Source organism: Hibiscus syriacus, unplaced genomic scaffold, assembly GCF_006381635.1.
Source record: "Hibiscus syriacus cultivar Baekdansim isolate YM2019G1 unplaced genomic scaffold, ASM638163v2 tig00110716_pilon, whole genome shotgun sequence".
Taxonomy (NCBI): Eukaryota; Viridiplantae; Streptophyta; class Magnoliopsida; order Malvales; family Malvaceae; genus Hibiscus; species Hibiscus syriacus.
Window position 1 is genome coordinate 836302 of NW_024062835.1, and position 18104 is coordinate 854405.

At 35.0% G+C, this 18104-nt stretch overlaps 1 protein-coding gene across 1 annotated transcript; it reads left to right on the plus strand.

The window, feature by feature from the left end:
* Nucleotides 1–358: 358 nt before the first annotated feature.
* Nucleotides 359–18012, plus strand: LOC120138895 (AP-4 complex subunit mu-like; the record flags this gene model as incomplete). The annotated part of the gene is made up of 7 exons (XM_039154284.1): nt 359–362; nt 2813–2820; nt 3963–3965; nt 7929–8045; nt 8147–8272; nt 17396–17522; nt 17824–18012. Coding segments are annotated over 7 exons (501 nt in total), but the record flags the coding sequence as incomplete, so codon positions are not given.
* Nucleotides 18013–18104: the final 92 nt, after the last annotated feature.

The window sequence follows — 18104 nt, forward strand, 5'->3', positions numbered from 1 at the left end:
ATCTCAGTGATGACAATAGATAACGACCAAAGGTGACATTGGTGAGTGGCGACCAACGATGGAAGTCTTCAATTGAATTCAAGGGTCAAATTTATATTTTAACTAAGTTTAAAGGTCATAACGATATTTTATCTAAAGTTTAGGATCAAATAAATATTTTATCTAAAATTTAAAGATTGAATTAAAAATTAACCTATTTTGACTAAGGTTTTGCATAAAAAATATAATAATCAATAACGTAAGTGATTACTATTTTATAAAGAGTAAAGAACACAAATGGTCCCTGACTATAGAATATTATTTTGTTGAGTCCTAACTATTAAACGTTACAAAATGGTCCCCCAATTATATAGAGTTGCTTTGTTGAGTCCCTCAACTATTAAACGTTGCAAAATGTTCCCCCGATTATATGGAGTTGCCATTTTGAGTTCCTCGACTATTAAAAGTTCCAAAATGGCCACCCGACTATTCATTATGTTCCAAAATCGCCACCCGACTATTCATTATGTTCCAAAATCATCCTTTTCCATTAAAAAAATAATGGTAGTCTGAGTTGGGCATTATCTTGCTGATTGAGATATGATAAAATATGATCTCATAATCTCAAATGACTATCATATCTCACTCAGCATGTTAACATCTAGCTCAGATGAACGTTAAATTTTTAACGGTAAATGATGAGTTTGGAACATAATAAATAGTCGGGTGACCATTTTGTAAATTTTAATAGTCGAATGACTCAACAAAGTAATTTCCTATAGTCATGGGACTTAACAAAGTAGTATCCTATAGTATGGGAACCATTTATGTACCTTATCCTTTAATAAATCAATACCGTAAGTGACCAAAACGTAACTATTTGAAATTTGGTTGGTAAAAATCTATAAATATAAATAGAAAGTGATCCGTTAAAAATAATGTTTAAGACCACGGCAAAACCTTCATCATCAAAACTACACAAAAGCATAACAAAACAAAAATCGGAGCTAAATTTGCAGAGAGAAAAAAACCGGGGAGACGAATCAGAAAAGAAAGGCTCAAATCATGATCTCATAGTTATTCGTTCTCTCTTAGCAAGGCAATAACATAGTTTTTCGCGATTTCCAGTTTTCTTACTGCCCTCTTCCTCTTATTTTCTCTTTCCATATAAACTTCACTTCTCTTTTGGTTTTCTCACTTTTTCTTTGAATTTTCTCTTTATAGGACTGTATTTTGATCCTTTAGATTGATTTTTTCCTATAAGCTGAGAGGTAAGTGAGATCTTATATCTGAATTATTTCATATTTGATCCTTGTGTAGTTCTTCCTGGATGCATCTTGAAATATAATAAATGTTTATTTAGCTCTCAATTTTGCTTTTTCTTTCTTTCTCTCTATCTTCAGTTTCAAATCATGTGATCAGTCGTCAACGTTCTTTTCCCGATAAAGAGCGTGTTGAAAATAACAAGTTGCACCGAAAGTGCATTGGAATGGTAGGCACCGAATTTCGCTGTATTTTTTTTATTTTGGGTAAAGGGATAATTATCAAATTGGTCCCCTATACTTTATGGTATTTATAAGATTAGTCTCTATACTAAAGAGTTTAGAGAGTTCTCTTGTGAGTTGTAAGTGTTTTGTAAACACCTGTAATTTTTCTCTCTTTAGAAAAAGATATGTAGCAGTCTGGAGACGTAGGCATAATTGGCCGAACTCCGTTAACAATTTCAGATATTATTTTTCCGCTTTTATTTTGCATTCTTACTAATCTGGTTATAGGGAAATTATTCGTTTATTTTCCAACAATTGGTATTAGAGCTTTTGGTGTTGAATTTTTTCGGTTTTTCTGTGAGGTTACTATTCATATGAATAGTGAATTTTGTTAATAGTAAAATTTGGTCGGCTATATGAATTTATCGACGGAGATGTTCTAATACACGGTGGTTCGCAGGAATTGTAAGAAACGATCCAAAAGAAGCCAGATTTGAGTGGGAGCGATGGCTTTGAGAAACGAAGTGGATGAGCTCAAGAAGGAGTTGCTCATATGCAAGGGAGAAGTGAGTGAATGGGGTGCGCTCAAGACCTTCTTGGAAGGAATTAGACCAGGGGCGATGCTCAGGAGAGAGAAAAGATATGCCCAGAGACTTTCGAAGGCCATAGCTATAGCCAGAAAGCTGACTGAGCTTGCTGAAGACAAGCCAAATAGCGATGTGTTGTCCAGTCCCATGCTTAAAGATATTGGAAATAGTGGGGGAGATCGGGAAAAGGTGCAGTAGGGAGATGGTAGAGAAAGCTCTTCGAGTGGCCAATGTGAGCCATTGACTGTTCGTAGCCAAGGAAAGCCATTGGGAAAGAATGGCAAGGCTAAGTCTGGTGTAAAGAAGAAGGGGAGAAAGGAAAATTTGAAGTGCTACTTCTATGATGGTCCTCATTTGATTAGAGGATGTCTCGAGAAGTGTCGCCTTACAGCCATCATGAAGAGGATGGAAGAAGGAGAAGTAGTGGGAATTGGCGCGGTTGCAAGTGTTAAAGCTACCAAGCCAAAAAAAAGACTTAGCCCGATTGATGGGATCAATACGGCCAAACAAGGATCGAAACGAGGCAGGTTGTTGATGTTGAAGCAGCCGAACCCGGAAGAATGCCCAAGATTGCGAGTATCCAAGTAATAAAAATAGGGGAAAGACTTGGTGAGGCTAAATTTTCCAAAGTATTCGAATCAAGGAGCAAGAGTGGTGCGACTACAAGTTCTCAAGTAGTCAACCTAGGATGAAAACTTGATGAGACTGCAGGTGTCAAAGCAGTCGAGCACAAGAAGGGAATCGGTGCGATAACAAGAGATAAAGTCGTCAAGCCGAGGGTGCAAAGTGAGCAAGTCTACTCACAGTATGCCAGGATAGAGGCGTGGTCCAAGTTGAGGCATCTCAGGCATAAAGGGACACTTAAGGAGTATGTGAGTCGATTTAGAAAACTCATCCTCAAAGTCCTAAGTTTAACTGAAGAAGATGGATTCTTCACCTTCATGTTCAGATTAAAGCCATGGGCGAAGAGAGTGTTGGAGCGAAGGGAAGTCAATGAGTTGTATAAAGCCTTGACAACCGTTGAGTCTATCAAAGAATTTGGAGTCAAGAAAAACAAGACTTCCAAAGAAAAGACGAAAGTCGAGGGTAGTGGCAAGAGATTCCGTGATGAAGGTAAGTCAGAGGATGATGAATGTTGTTCCTTGAGTGGAAGAGAAAATCCACTCAATGATGAACCAGATGGTGAGTTTAGGGAAGATGTGTGCAGTCTTGGCACAAGTTCGAGTGTCAAAGATGTTAAGACGAGGGTAAGAGTTGAGAAAATGAGGGGGTTCAGACTTAAGATGCTAGAAGTATTGCAAAATTACCCGAGTGAAGATGAGTCATCCAAGGTGATGGATGAGCCCAAGATCGAGTTGTCCAGAGAAGAGGATGAACCCAGGATCGAAAAGGCGTTGAGAGTTGGCTCAATAAGGTTCATTTTTGCCAAGGCGAGTAGAAGGCGAGTGCAAGAAGAGTTGTTCGTGTCCAAGGAGTTTCCCGAGCATGTTCGTGTAGAGAACATGGCTTTAGAGACCATCTTAAGAGAAGGGTCGAAGCAGGGGCTTGCCGAGGGATGTTCAAGTGAGGAACAATCCTTCAAAGACTAGTGGACAATATTTGAAGAGAGCCAAGACGTTGAGGGAAAAGGCAACCACGGAGAAACTGCCTATTTACAAGGTGGGAAATGAGCTTCAACCTTCGTGTTAGAAGGGAGGAGGCAAGAAGAGGCATCAGACTTTGTCGTGAGAAAGTTCCAATGCATGATGGCGCAAAGAACTACAATGATAAGGGTTCAATGCGAGGAGTGTCAGACTTCAGGCAGTAAAGAGGGCTGACGCAAATTTTGAGTGAATGTCAATGAAATCCAGAACGGGAAAGAAAGATTTTAACTGTTATAATTGTGGCAAGAAGGGTCACTTTAAAAGAGATTGTCGAGCACCGAAGAAAGATATCTGCGTACAGTAATCTACCAACATGACATAGGAAACAGGTAATGCCATGATTCTAAGCGTCAACAGTCCGATTGAATCATAGATCTTGGATTCAGGGGCATCTTTCCACTCCACCCCAAGCTAAGAAATCATAGAGAACTATGCCAGTGGTGATTTTGGGAAGGTTCATCTAGCCGATGATGAAACCATGAAGATCATCATAAAATGAGACATCCGATTAAAGTTGGCAAACCAGACCACCAGGAGGTTGAAAGTAGTGAGACATATTCCTGGCCTCAAAAGAAATTTGATTTCTGTAGTACAGCTTGATGGAGAAGGATATAATATAACCTTTTCAGGCTGTGAATAGAAGATTACCAAAGGAGCACTCGTCATTGCTTGTGGTAAGAAGATTGGTACTCTCTATGTAACCTCAAATTTAGAGAATATCATTGCAGCAGCAGATGCTGCTGATGAAAAATCAAACCTATGGCACCAAAGGCTTGGCCATATGAGCGAGAAAGGGATAAAGACACTTTTGTCAAAAGGGAAGCTATCGGATCTAAAGAACATAAATGTCAGACTATGTGAGGATTGTATCTTTGGCAAACAAAAGAAAGTAAGTTTTACAAAGATTGGCAAGACACCCAAGGCTAAAAAGTTAGAGTTGGTTCATATTGATGTATGGGGACCATCTCTAGTTCCATCTCTTGCAAACTCACTATATTATGTCACATTCATCGATGATTCTGCAAGGAAGGTGTGGGTTTATTTTCTGAAGAAGAAATCAGAAGTCTTTGATACCTTCAGAAATCAAGATGGAGACAACAATTCCCATGACACCGCAACAGAATGGCGTAGCAGAGCGCATGAACAGAACTCTGAATGAATGTGCCAGAAGCATGAGGATACATCCCAGCTTGCCCAAATTACTATGGGCTGAAGCTATCAACACTTCAGCTTACCTGATCAACCGTGGGCCCTCAGTTCCCTTGGATGGTGGAATACCAGAAGAAGTTTGGAGCAAGAAAGAAATAAACCTTTCATACTTAAGAGTGTTTGATTGTATTTCTTATATACACATAAATTCTGCTGAAAGAAGTAAACTTGATGCTAAGTCCAACAAATGTGTCTTTGTTGGTTATGGTGGTGATGAGTTCGGTTATCGGTTTTAGGACTATGAAAATCGAAAGATCATCAGAAGTAGAGATTTCATTTTCAATGAGAATGTGATGTACAAAGACAGGTAATCCATAGAATCAAGTAGCTCCAACACCGAAGCTGAAACAAAGGAATTTGTTGAGTTTGAGGAGATTTCTGGAAATGATGTTCAGATCAGTCCTGAAGCAGTTCAAGAAGAACCAGGCACACCAGAACTAAGACGCTCCTCTAGAATTCCTAAACCAACCCAATGTTATTCGCCTTCTTTGCACTACTTATTGTTGACTAACAATGGTGAACCAGAGTGCTATGATGAAGCAATGTAGGTGGATGATTCAGTCAAGTGGGAGTCTTCCATGAAAGATGAGATGGACTCGCTTATGTCAAATCAGACGTGGAAATTAACTGAATTACCACTAGGCAAGAAAGCGCTCCATAACAAGTGGATTTACAGGATCAAAGAAGAGCATGATGGGAGCAAACGCTACAAAGAAAGATTGGTTGTCAAAGGTTTTCGGCAAAAAAAAGGTATTGATTACAATGAAATTTTATCTCTAGTCGTGAAACTGTCTACAATCAGACTGGTGTTGAAAATTGTAGATGTAGAAAATCTACATCTAGAGTAGTTAGATGTGAAGATAACTTTTCTTCATGGTGATTTGGAGGAAGAAATCTATATAAGGCAACCAGAAGGCTTCATAGAAGCAGACAAGAAAAACCTGGTATGCAGGTTAAAGAAGAGCTTGTATGGTTTAAAACAAGCTCCTAGACAGTGGTACAAGAAGTTCGATAGCTTCATGAGTAGCAGTGGTTTTACCATATGCCAAGCATATCATTGTTGCTACATCAAGAAGTTTGACAACAGCTTTATTATTTTATTGTTGTACGTTGATGACATGCTCGTTGCAGGTTCAAACATGCAAGAGATTATAAACTTGAAGCAAAAATTGTCGAAGCAGTTTGCAATGAAAGATTTAGGTGCTGCAAAGTAGATTCTTGGGATGAGGATTAAGAGAGACATAAAGTCGGGGACTTTGATGTTATCACAGGCTGAGTACATCAACAAAGTACTCTCCAAGTTTAACATGCAAGATGTTAAACCACTAAGTACACCTTTAGGTGTTCATTTTAGACTCTCCAAAGAACAGTAACCAAAGACGGATGAAGAACGTGCACACATGGTGAAGGTGTCGTATGCCTCAGCAATTGAAAGTTTGATGTCTGCCATGGTTTGTACTAGACCAGATATTGCTCGTGCAGTGGGAGCTGTTAGTAGTACATGAATAATCCCCGCAAGGTTAGTGGAGCTCAAAATCCGGCGTACATGTTAACAAAGACGGTAACTATGGACAAACTCAAGTTGTGTTCAGCTTCATTTGGCATGCTAGAGTAACAAGACTAGAAATGTTGTTGCATTGATCGAGGTGTGAAGACAAATTAAAATTAGTCTTCAAGTGGGAGATTGTTAAAAATAACAACAAGTTGCATCAAAAGTGCATTGGAATGGTAGGCACCGAATTTTGGTGCAGTTTTTTTTAATTTTGGGTAACGGGATAATTATCAAATTGGTACCCTATACTTTAGGGTATTACAATATTAGTCCTTAAGCTTCAATTATAAATACCCTAACCCATTTAGCTTCAAAACCATCCCAAATCATTTCTTTCTCCCAATACTAAAGAGTTTAGAGAGTTCTCTTGTGAGTTGTGAGTGTTTTGTAAATACCTGTAAATTTTCTCTCTTTAGTAAAATATCTGCAGCAGTCTGGAGACGTAGGCATAATTGGCCGAACTCCGTTATCAATTTCGAGTATTCTTTTTTCGCTTTTATTTCGCACTCTCACTAATCTGGTTATAGGAAAATTATTCGTTTATTTCCCAACAGAGCGATTTAAGGCTTAAATTGATTTTGCATGTTAAATTTATGTAAAACTAATGGGAATAACTAGCCTGCCAAACTATGTAAGAATTTCTTAAAAATGAAATGAATCCTATAGAAATTTCTTGGCATATATTTGAATTTTCATGATTGGTACTTAAGCATGTACGTAAGCGCAAATTATTTACAGAATTGATTTCCAAGACTCAAAGACTGATAATTTTTTTTTTACCACAGATCGTGGTGAAGTACCAAAAGGAAGTGCATAGATATTCTTCCGTAAAGTCAAGTTTTGGAAAGAGGATGGATAAGAGGAGGTGCTCCTGTCTTTGTAGGTGTTATCTTAAGAAAGTAATGTCAGGCAGTATACCTTTTCACTGGCTGAACAAATGATATGTTCAGATTTAAGATTGATTCATTCAACTCCTATTTCTGGTATCAAAGGCCATTGTAGTCCGATGCGTATATTACTTGATTATTAAGTAACTGAGCTGCTGTAGTGCCCTAATAGCTTTATATGATTCTTTTCAATTGATAGAATGTGGATGGTGTGAACTACTTCCACGTGAAGGTTGTTGGGCTGTTCTTTGTTGCTGCCACAAGGGTTAATGCATCCCCATCTCTCGTCCTGGAACTTCTGCAAAGGATTGGTCGTGTTATTAAGGATTATTTAGGGGTTTTAAGTGAAGATTCATTTCGATTAGCGCATCATGGCTTATCTCAAGAAGTGAATATGAATATATAAGTAGAAAGCATTTTAGAATCTCTCTGTACATTAGAGAACTTAACAGTAACATTTTTCTCCGATGAAATATGCTAGGCCTTGTTTCTTCGGTGAAATGTTTACTATTAATTTTGCATTGCTCTTCTGAAAAGATTTGAACAGATTCTACTACTGTTTATATGTGTTTTCCTCCATCTAGGACTTCGGTTATGTGCAAATAACATCTACTGAGGTTTTGAAGTCCTACATCTTTAATGAGCCAATTGTGGTTGATGCTGCACGTTTGCAACCCCTTGGCCCTGCGGCCGTCTTTATGGTATGATAAGGTTGCTTGATTATGAACCCTCATAAATGGTAGTCTGTAATTTTATCAACATGAACTTGGGAAGTTAATTGATTGAATTTGGATGCTTGCAGCAAGGAAATAAGAGGATGCCCGGGACAGCAATTACAAAATCTTTTGTAGCAAATGAGCCTGGAGGTCGAAAGAGAGGAAATTTTGTGGATATGATCGAGAAAATCAGTGTTACATTTAGCTCTAGTGTAACTGCATCATTTTTATTGGATTCAATAATTTGAAGTGTTTATATTTTTACTTATTTTGGACATTTTATAATCTAATACTGATGAATAGAGTCTATGGTCGAGTTAGTGTCAAACCAACCAGCTACCGTTAAGTTTTGTGGATTAGTTTAAATATAAGCTTATTTTTTTCTCCCTAAAATGCTTCTACCACTCTCTTTCCTTTTGAACAAAATAAATTTAAAAGTAGTTAACATATGTTCTTTCATTACCCCCATTATTTCAAATCATATTTACGTGCTCCTCTTTAGTTGTTTATTGCAGGTAATTATTCTTTTTAAACAAGAAGTTTGCATTTCACACACATTCTTAGGGCTGAAGTTTTCAAATAAAGCACACAGATCGGATAATGCTGTGGAGAAATTATTTCATCGAATGGGGTGAATACACTACAGTGTTGATCGGAGTAGCACAGTTGTCCCGGCGTTGCACCCCTCGAAGATGCATGGGTGTCCATGCCTTTATACCATGGAAGTCGCATTGCCATGCACGTTTGGCCAGAAAAAACCCTTCAAAGACGCACTATAAGCCATGCGTCTCTCACCCTGCATGCATGTGCTCCCCTCCCCCGTGAACGGCACCCGTGACGCTGCCCCTGCATGGTAGTTTGTCGCCTGCATGGGGGCAGCAATAAAGGCTGCAATTTGGGTCAATAATGGCTGCAATGATAGGGTCCGGGTTGTTTGGGTTGTTATTATACAGGAGAGTGTACGGGAGGGAGGGGGCACGGAGATGAAATAAGAAAAATAGAAGAAGGAAGAAAGAAATGAAGAAAAAGAAAGAAATGAAGAAAAAGAAAGAAAATAAGGAAGAAAGGAAGAACAAGAGAGAAAGGAATAAGATAAGGGAACAATAAAGTAATTTTTTTGTTGGTGTTTTAATCTGTTACTTAGTTTAGATTAAATTGTTTTTTATAATAATATTTATATTAAATTGTTAATGTTATTAAAATTATTTTTTCTACATATTTGTTCAAATGGCAAAACAAAATCAACTACTTCATCTTGACGCTCAACATATTTCTAGCCATTTGGGAGCGATGATGTTATTATTATTAAAATATTATTATTTGAGAATAAATTATTATTATTAAATGATAGAAGTTTATTTTATGATCAATTGATTAATTTCATGAATATTATCATTACAGGAAGATGAGCAATGAGTCTTCTGTCATCGGCTCAATATTTCCGTTAAGTCACACCCTTTGATTGAAGATAACCTATAAGAGGCTGGATTTTATTATGTGACATTTGTTAAGTTGGTCCCATGTTTGAACAATGCATTGATTGAACGTTGGAGGCCAAAACACATACATTTCATTTCCCATGCGGAGAATGCAAGATAACTTTAGAAGATGTGGCCTTCTAACTCGGGGTTCCAACAAATGAGATGTCGATGGTGATGAGAAATGGTTAAAATAATATGGAAATAATTTGCAATGAGTTTCTTGGACAGATGACAGTAAGCCCAGAATTGAAAGGGCGATGTTTAAGGCTATCGTGGTTGGAGAATCAATTTAAACTCCAACAAAATAGTACCCAAGAAGAAATTGTATATGCAACTCGAGAAAATATCTTGCATTTGATTGGGGGAGTTTTGATGCTGGATAAATTCGGTAATCTGGTTCACAAGTAGTATCTCCCGTTTTTTAGAAATTTTCAGAATACACGTTAGTATAGTTGGGGATCTTCGATATTGGCGTTCTTGTATCGTGAGATGTGCAAGGCGTCAGTAATCGTCAATAATATTAATACAGTAGAAATCAGTGGATGTATGATTTTGCTACAATATTGGGCTTAGCACAAACTTCCATTTTTAACACCAATTAGTCGAACATCGATTGACTTTCCTTTTGTCGGAAGATAATATTTCTTTTCTCTATTTTAATTTAAATTCCTAATTATAATTTATTTATTGTGATTAAAAATAAGTAACAAATATTTTTTTTGTTATACAGATGGAGGCATAAAATAGAAAGGGGAGACTAATGCATAATAATATTAAAGAGTTTCGGTTGAAGATCGACATTTATAGCAAAAAGAATGTATATTTTCTAATATAATATAATAATAATTCTATTTAATTTAATTTAATTTATTTAAATTCATTTATTATTTATTTATTTATTATGATTTTATAATTTTACCTAATTAATTAATTTTTGGAGGCCCAGTTTTATAATATAAATGTAAATAATATTTATTTATAATTATATAATTTCGCGTCTAATTAATTTTTATAAATTTTAATTTTACAGTTTAATTGAAGGTTGTACATAGAGGAAGAAATTATAGCATGTGTGCCGGAAGATGTTTTGGATGGTTGTCAATATTGGTGCCATTGATTCATTTTGCTTTTATTGAAATACAATTTTCAGATCGAGTGTCGAGGCAATTCGACTTCCACCAACCTATTCCGCCCATTCCATGGGATCATTATCCCTTGCACAGATTAGATGGACAGGATAAGCACAGCGTGAATTGGGTTGCGAAGCACACGAACTACATTAATGCTTGGAACTACAGAGCTTCATACTTTCCACCTCTTGATCTCATTCAAGATGATGATTTTAATTTTGAGACTTCGGCTTACCTTCATTATTATTGGGATCATAAAAAGTCATACATGACGACGTTGGGAGAAAGGCAACAATTTAAGAAATATAAGAAAATAGTTGGTAAAGCCGATAAAATTTTACCGAGTGGGAGCTCATCTCAACAACATGAAGCGGGAACAACGCAATCGTTTGATGATTATTCTGTTCCGGCATACATACCCAAGTTGATGCATCCTCAAGCACCCATCTACTCTCCCATGTTTGAATCGACGTATGACTTTGAGCAAATGACATCTATGATATCAAATACGAATATTTGTCAGTCTACGTTTCCAGTAGGGATGGGAGAGCATAGTGGTGGACATATATTTGCAACATCAGATCATATGCCCCTAATGAATGAGGATGATGACTACTATCCTGAGCAACCACAAAGCCCACAATACATTCGACGTCCGCCTCAGCATTATCATTCCACAACACCCCAACATCGAAAATAATTATAAAGTCAATTGTTATTTGTATAAAAATTAATAGTAAATAAAATGGTCTTATATTTTAAAATTAAATATTTAAATTATATTAGTATTTTCTAAACATAAGTAAATAATATTTAGAATTTTTTACCTTAACTTAAATATTTAAATTTTATTCTTATTATATTTTAAAATTAATATAAAAATATATTTTTCAAGGAAAATAATTAACCTTGTCCCAATAGCTTGTGGAAATTAAATATATTAAATTAAATTAAATTAAAACCTTCAATCATGTGATGACACATGTCATGATATTTGGTACTACTAACACGTGGCATGATCTGATTTGAATAATAAATTAATTTTTATTTATTAACATTATGACTAAATTGATAGAATATATAAGTAAAAGTATTCAAATGTCTAATTATATTAATTTTAAAAGTTAAAGATAAAACATATAAATTAATTTTAATTTTTAAAATTTTGACTAAATTGATAGAATATAAAAGTAAAAGTGACCAAATGTGTAATTATATCAATTTTATGTTAAGATGAGATAAAATATATAAAATTTAATTTTATTAAAATTAGTACTAAATTGATAGAATATATAAGTCAAACTGACCAAATGTGTAATTATATCAATTTTATTAAATTTTAAAAGTTAAGGTGAGATCAAGTATATATTTTTATGTAATATAAGAATAAAAAATATATTTTAATAAATAAGAATAAAATGTATATTTTAATTTAATTTGATAATAAAATATATTTAATAAGATAAGATAAAATAAAATATTTTTAAAGTTAAAATATATAAATTATTATAAAATCAAGTTAATTATTATAAAAAATTCAGATATTCGTTCAAATACATATATGATTACTGATGTGGCCTATAATGTATCGGTAGGAATCAGTTCCTCATAGTTTTTTTGAGGTCGGTCTAAGAAGTAATTGATTGAATTTGGAAGTTCTCGATCTTTTTCCTTGTTTGCATCCACCAAGTGTGAGCATATCCTTCGAATTTCATGGTGATGAGGGGAACTTGTTCAGCTTGGGGGCACTCATGGTATGTGAACATAAGATCAACTTTTCCTTCCCAATCGATGTACTTGTCCGGATCATTGTCTCCTTTAAAAGATGGGATCGTGAACTTTGGTTTTGCAAAGAGTTTGGGTGCTTGGAAACGTGGTTGTGCTCATCTATGTACCAAAAGTTTAGCATTGTTTGGTCTTGGATTCTGGTTTGGTAGATCTAGTTGTGGTTCTTGTCGTTCTCTCACGGTATTGTTAAGTTCATCAAATCATACAAATTGAGTCGTGAGTCGTGCAAGTGCGGCTAAGATAGCCGTAAGTGTCTTGTTGTTATTGTCGTCCATCCTGAAATCATAACACTCAAAAAATATTTCAGTAAAATAAAAATAAAAGAAAGAAAAATCAACAAAGCAAAAAACCTCACAAGTCACTCCAAGAAAGTAACACAACAAGAGGCAAGTAAGTAGATCATGTACTCTTTAAAACTCACTTTACCAAGTAGTCTTCCACAGTTCATATCGGAGTTTGATTACTAGCAAAGGAGATAAAAAAAAACCTAAAATCTCTAAGAGTCCAAACAAGGTTTAGACTCCAAGAGAACGAGAATGCAAAGAATGAAAAAATATGCAAACTCTTTAGTCCAACTAACATAAGAAAGATAATGTGTTAGATAATTCAAAAGAACAATTAAAAGGAAAACAAAATAACTTAAAGCACTAAGAGTCAAAGAAAAAAAACCAAACCAGAAACCTAGAAAATGTTGGGTCAACTTGAGCAACGTTTTTGAGGAGGTTATCGGTGTCCAAAAATTTTGAAAAATTATACTCTGTTGAACGGTGAATCCTCCAACAGCCTGTTTTCGTGATCGCTTTGTTCAAAGGTGTTATTGATCTCCAAATGATCTGCAATATATTTAGTTTCAATCTAGAAATTTTCACCACGAAATTCCTTATGTAGAATTTTTAAGAAATTCAACTAGATTCTAGACCGAATCTGTCGATGAAACTTGAACGATGTATTTGAAGGCTCTAATGAACTTCGATTGGGGTAAATTTTTGACTGCAAATTACTCTTAGGGTGGTTTGGTTCACGGAATCTAAAATTACCAGTTGGAATAAAAGATTACCATGGAATATGATTACTGGGAATGTTGTATTTTGTGTTTGGTTGGTTTAGCAGGAATGTAAGATTACAGTGTTTGGTTAAAGGAATAAAATATTATTGGAATGCATATTTTACCAAATTGTCCTTATTATATATTTGTTTTTTAACAAGTTGAATTCTACTATAATATTACTATAATTAATTTATATATTTTCTTTAAAAATTTTAAATTCATAAAATATATATAATTTTTTTTTACAAAATTGAAAAGATAAATAGGTTTAATGAAAGGGTAAATTTTTATTTTAACCCCTGAACTTCATATAAAATTTTAATTATAGACTTTTTTTTGTAAATCTAAAATAGTTTAAGGATAAATTTGTAATTTAACCTTCGTAGAATTTTTATTATTCAACGACAAAATAAGGATATTTTTGAAAAACAATAAGGGCATTTTAATCCAAAACGTCGGTAATCCAACAATACCTAAGGGAAAGGAGGTAATCACATTCCCGGTAATACATCCCAAAAAATCCACTGTTGGGAATAAAAGATTATCGGGGAATAGGATTATTTGCCAACCTAATAGGGGAATAAGGATTACATTCCCCCGGTAATCCCATATGTCAACCAAACACGCCGTTAAGATGAATATGAGATCTTGAGAAAATCAGCCCTAAATTCCTTCGTTTGCAATTTTTTGAATTTTTGTGATTTTTTTGGCTTTTTTTATTTTTTGGCCTTTTTTTTAAAAAATAGCAAACTAACAAAAAGGATTTGAATCTAAACTAATATTAAATAAAAAGAACCTGAAACGATGAATCTTTTGTGAACTAGCTCCATTGGGGTACCTTGACGGTTTTGTGTACCAATTGATAGGGAAGTGGTGGCGGATTAATGAACATTGCTCTTGTTGAAGAATCAAACCTAGAAAGCTTTAGACTCGATGAAGAACAAAGGGGAATGAATAGTAGAAGGTGGCAACCTTATGAAGGTGAACGGTAAAGATGATGATGGTGAGGATGGATTTGTGGAAAATAGATGGATAGGTGTCCAATCGAACCCTCCTAGTCGTAATGAAAAGACAAACACGTAATATGGATCTAAGTGTCCTATTGAACCCTCCTAGTCGCAATGAAAAGGAAAACTCGATAATATGGCTCTAACCAACCCTCCTAGTCACGATGAAAAGGCAAATTGGAGTGTGAAGATTAATCTCCCTCACAAGAACTTGAAAGAACTCCAGGAGAAGAAGCTTCGAAAGCACAAGGCAATGAGCACTAGTAAAAACGAACACTCGTTGTATTATTAATCAAAGAAATTTTTTTTTCAAAGTTGAATGAATAGGGGATGAGTTCTAAAGGTCCTAAATAAAATAATAACAAACTAAACATGTCTTAACTCTAATTCCTAATAAAATAATAATAAACTAAAAATAATATTTTAACTCAACATTAATTCCTAATAAAATAATAAATATAATCCTAAAATATAATTCATCATCATATATTAAATTATATTACAAATAATCAATACAAATATTGAAAATTCGTAATATTTACAAAATCCCACATTAATCTCATATAGGATTTTCTGCATGCATTGTCTTCACTAAAATGGTCATATCTTGAGTTCCCAATATCGAATTGATGCAATTAAAAAATCGTTGCAAATATAAGAGACAGACGGTCATATCTATAGAAGACATGTTGACCAAATAAGATCAGGTTCCCAATAAAAAAGTCATTGCAAGTCTACTGTTGTTCTGGTCTTCTTTTCGAAGGCTTGGACGAGTGGATCATTTGGAAGAGTTATTACTTCTTCCTTTGATGTGAGCCTTGTGATGCATGTTTCAGTATCCAAATTGGCTTCGAATAGATGCAACTAACACTGAATAAGGGATCCTTGGATTCTTTTCAACCAACACCTTCGCGTATTCGCATATTACATCGGAGTCCAATAGTCAGTGGTCTTGTTCAGTAGAGTTTCGCAAACATGTGTGAGGAATATTGTATCTTGTAATAACCCAAGCATTGTGCCTCTGAATTTTTGACATTATGATCTTCCACTTGCACTCTAGGCCATATTTAACACACTTCGCATATATGGTTTTTGGTTGGACTTTGCAACATGGACATCAACACGGCCTTTGTGTAATACTCTTTAATCGCCAATGTAGATTCATATTTTCCTCTAAATTGCATCCCAACCGAAAATGCACTAGAATTTTCAAATGATTCAGCCATGTCGTATGGAGGTATATGTGGCATGTATGGGAATTCTAGTGCTCGCATTGCATCATAATATATCTCGTACATTTGAGGGGTAGGTTCATACGGTGTCAAAACTTCACCAGTGGCCAAGTTAGGTGCACCAACCGCAAAAATTATCATCTTCGGCCAAAACGAGTTCCTTAGTTTCTTCATCTTCACTGGAATCATCATGAATTTCTCCCCATTGATTTTTAGCTTCAACAACCAATTCCAAATGATATATGTTTTTCTCCTCATACTGTTGTTGTGGATGTCCCACCAACTTCATTTACACTTTCCAATAGCGCCATAAAATTGTGTATCGATCTGTATGCCAGGTCCTCAACTCTCTTTCGAAAGCCATTTGAGATGAATTTCTAGACACATTTCTTAATGACCCAGGAACATCAGATATCTTACGCACATCAACAAATAACTTAATAACTACAATATTTGTTTACTCGTGTAATCTAATCATGGTTCTAATATCAATATCTTCTTCAACTGATACTACAGTGTATCTAACTGGATTGAGACATACCATAAACAAGTACTTTAAACCATCAACTGTAGCTCAAAATTTTCTTTTTATCCTCTGCTTCATTTCTACAAATGTGATGTCCCTTTTGAACATCATATTTATAGGTCTTTCAGACTAAAAAATAACTGCAACCTCATTTTCCATAATATGTCAATTAAAACGGATAATCGTGAAAATGTTGTTGCTTATTTTCTTTACAAATTCAAAATTTGAATTTTGAATAAAATAAATAAAGGTACACTATGATCATAAATCGTAAAATGATATTATACAATATAAAATTATTATAAAAATAATATTAACATAATAATCAATAGTAAAATACCTCAAATAAAATTTCTTCAAACTTAATTCACCATTTTTTTGTAAAAAAAATTTAACAAACTATTGGACTAATTTGAGATAAAAATAACACTAATTTAAACTAATTTACCATATAATACATACTCAAATTAGAACAACGAAAGAAAAAGCACACCAAAATTTCTGAAATGCTCCCCTATTAATCTTCTTTGCAATTACTCCCTATATCAGTTGCACTCTCCTCCAATTGTTTCTCCTATCTTTAGTTTTTAGACGATCACTCCTGATTTTATTCTTATATATATATAGCTAAAATACTTTTTTTTATCTTCAACTTGTTATTACAAGGTATGGGTTAGGAAATGGGCAGCTTCAACTTTTATCATTTGAATGTCAGCTATCGACTACCACCAGTATTTGAATGCCAACTACCAACTACCACCTATATTCGAATGCCAACTACCAGCTATCACCTACGTGATTGGTGCATGGCCCATGCAATGTGGCAGGGGGAGATGCCATGCACCTTGGGAGTTTAAACACGCATGGCTTACCATGCGACTTCCATGGCAAAAACGCATGGACACCCATGTGTCTTCGAGGGGATATGATAGGACTTCAGGACGGCAACGCGACTTCGATCAATACTGTAGCATTTACCCCATTCGACGAAATAATTTGTCCACGGCATTATCCGACGAATTATTTTTACCGAGTGCATTATTTGAAAATTTCAGCCCATTCTTAGATACTCCAGTGTATTTCATGATTGACTTATCAACCAATTCAATGATGTTTTAAACAGGGATATATACTAACTTCCGAGATTGATGGCACTATTCAAATGAAAAGTTATCTTACAGGAAATCCAGAAATCCGATTAGCTCTTAATGAAGACTTGAGCATAGGAAGAGGAGGGGGATGGGTCTATGGTACTGCCTTCTCATGTCCCAATTTATTATGCATTTATTGTTGATAATTCTGTTCAATAGTGGTGCTTCTAATTATTTGTTTGCTTTTGCTCGGTGAGGTTATTTTTTTAAGGTTACTGCTTGCTTCAACATTCAAGACGATTAATATATATAAGCCATGTTTCTTAACTATAACAAGTGGCAACTATTGTATTTCAAATGACTGTTCTTGGCAATATAGTTTAAACTGCTTTGTGTATCTACTTTTCACCCTCATTTTGAGTCCAGTGTTTTTCATTCTCTTTTCTGTTTGTTGTGGTAGATTATTGGAGTTCATATGGTGCGGCCGTCACACTCGACGATTGTAATTTTAATGAATCAGTGCGTCTTGATAGTTTCGATGTGGACAGGACTCTGGCTTTGGTGAGTGAAATTTAGAATATAGCAGCTGGAAAATTGTGGAGAGATTGAAGAGACTGTTAAATATCTTTGCATCGTTTGAGCTCGTGTTTCATTTTACTATCATCTTTTAAGTACCACCAGATGGTGAATTTCCTGTCATGACTACCGAATGACACAGGAATTGGAGCCTTCTTTTTGTAT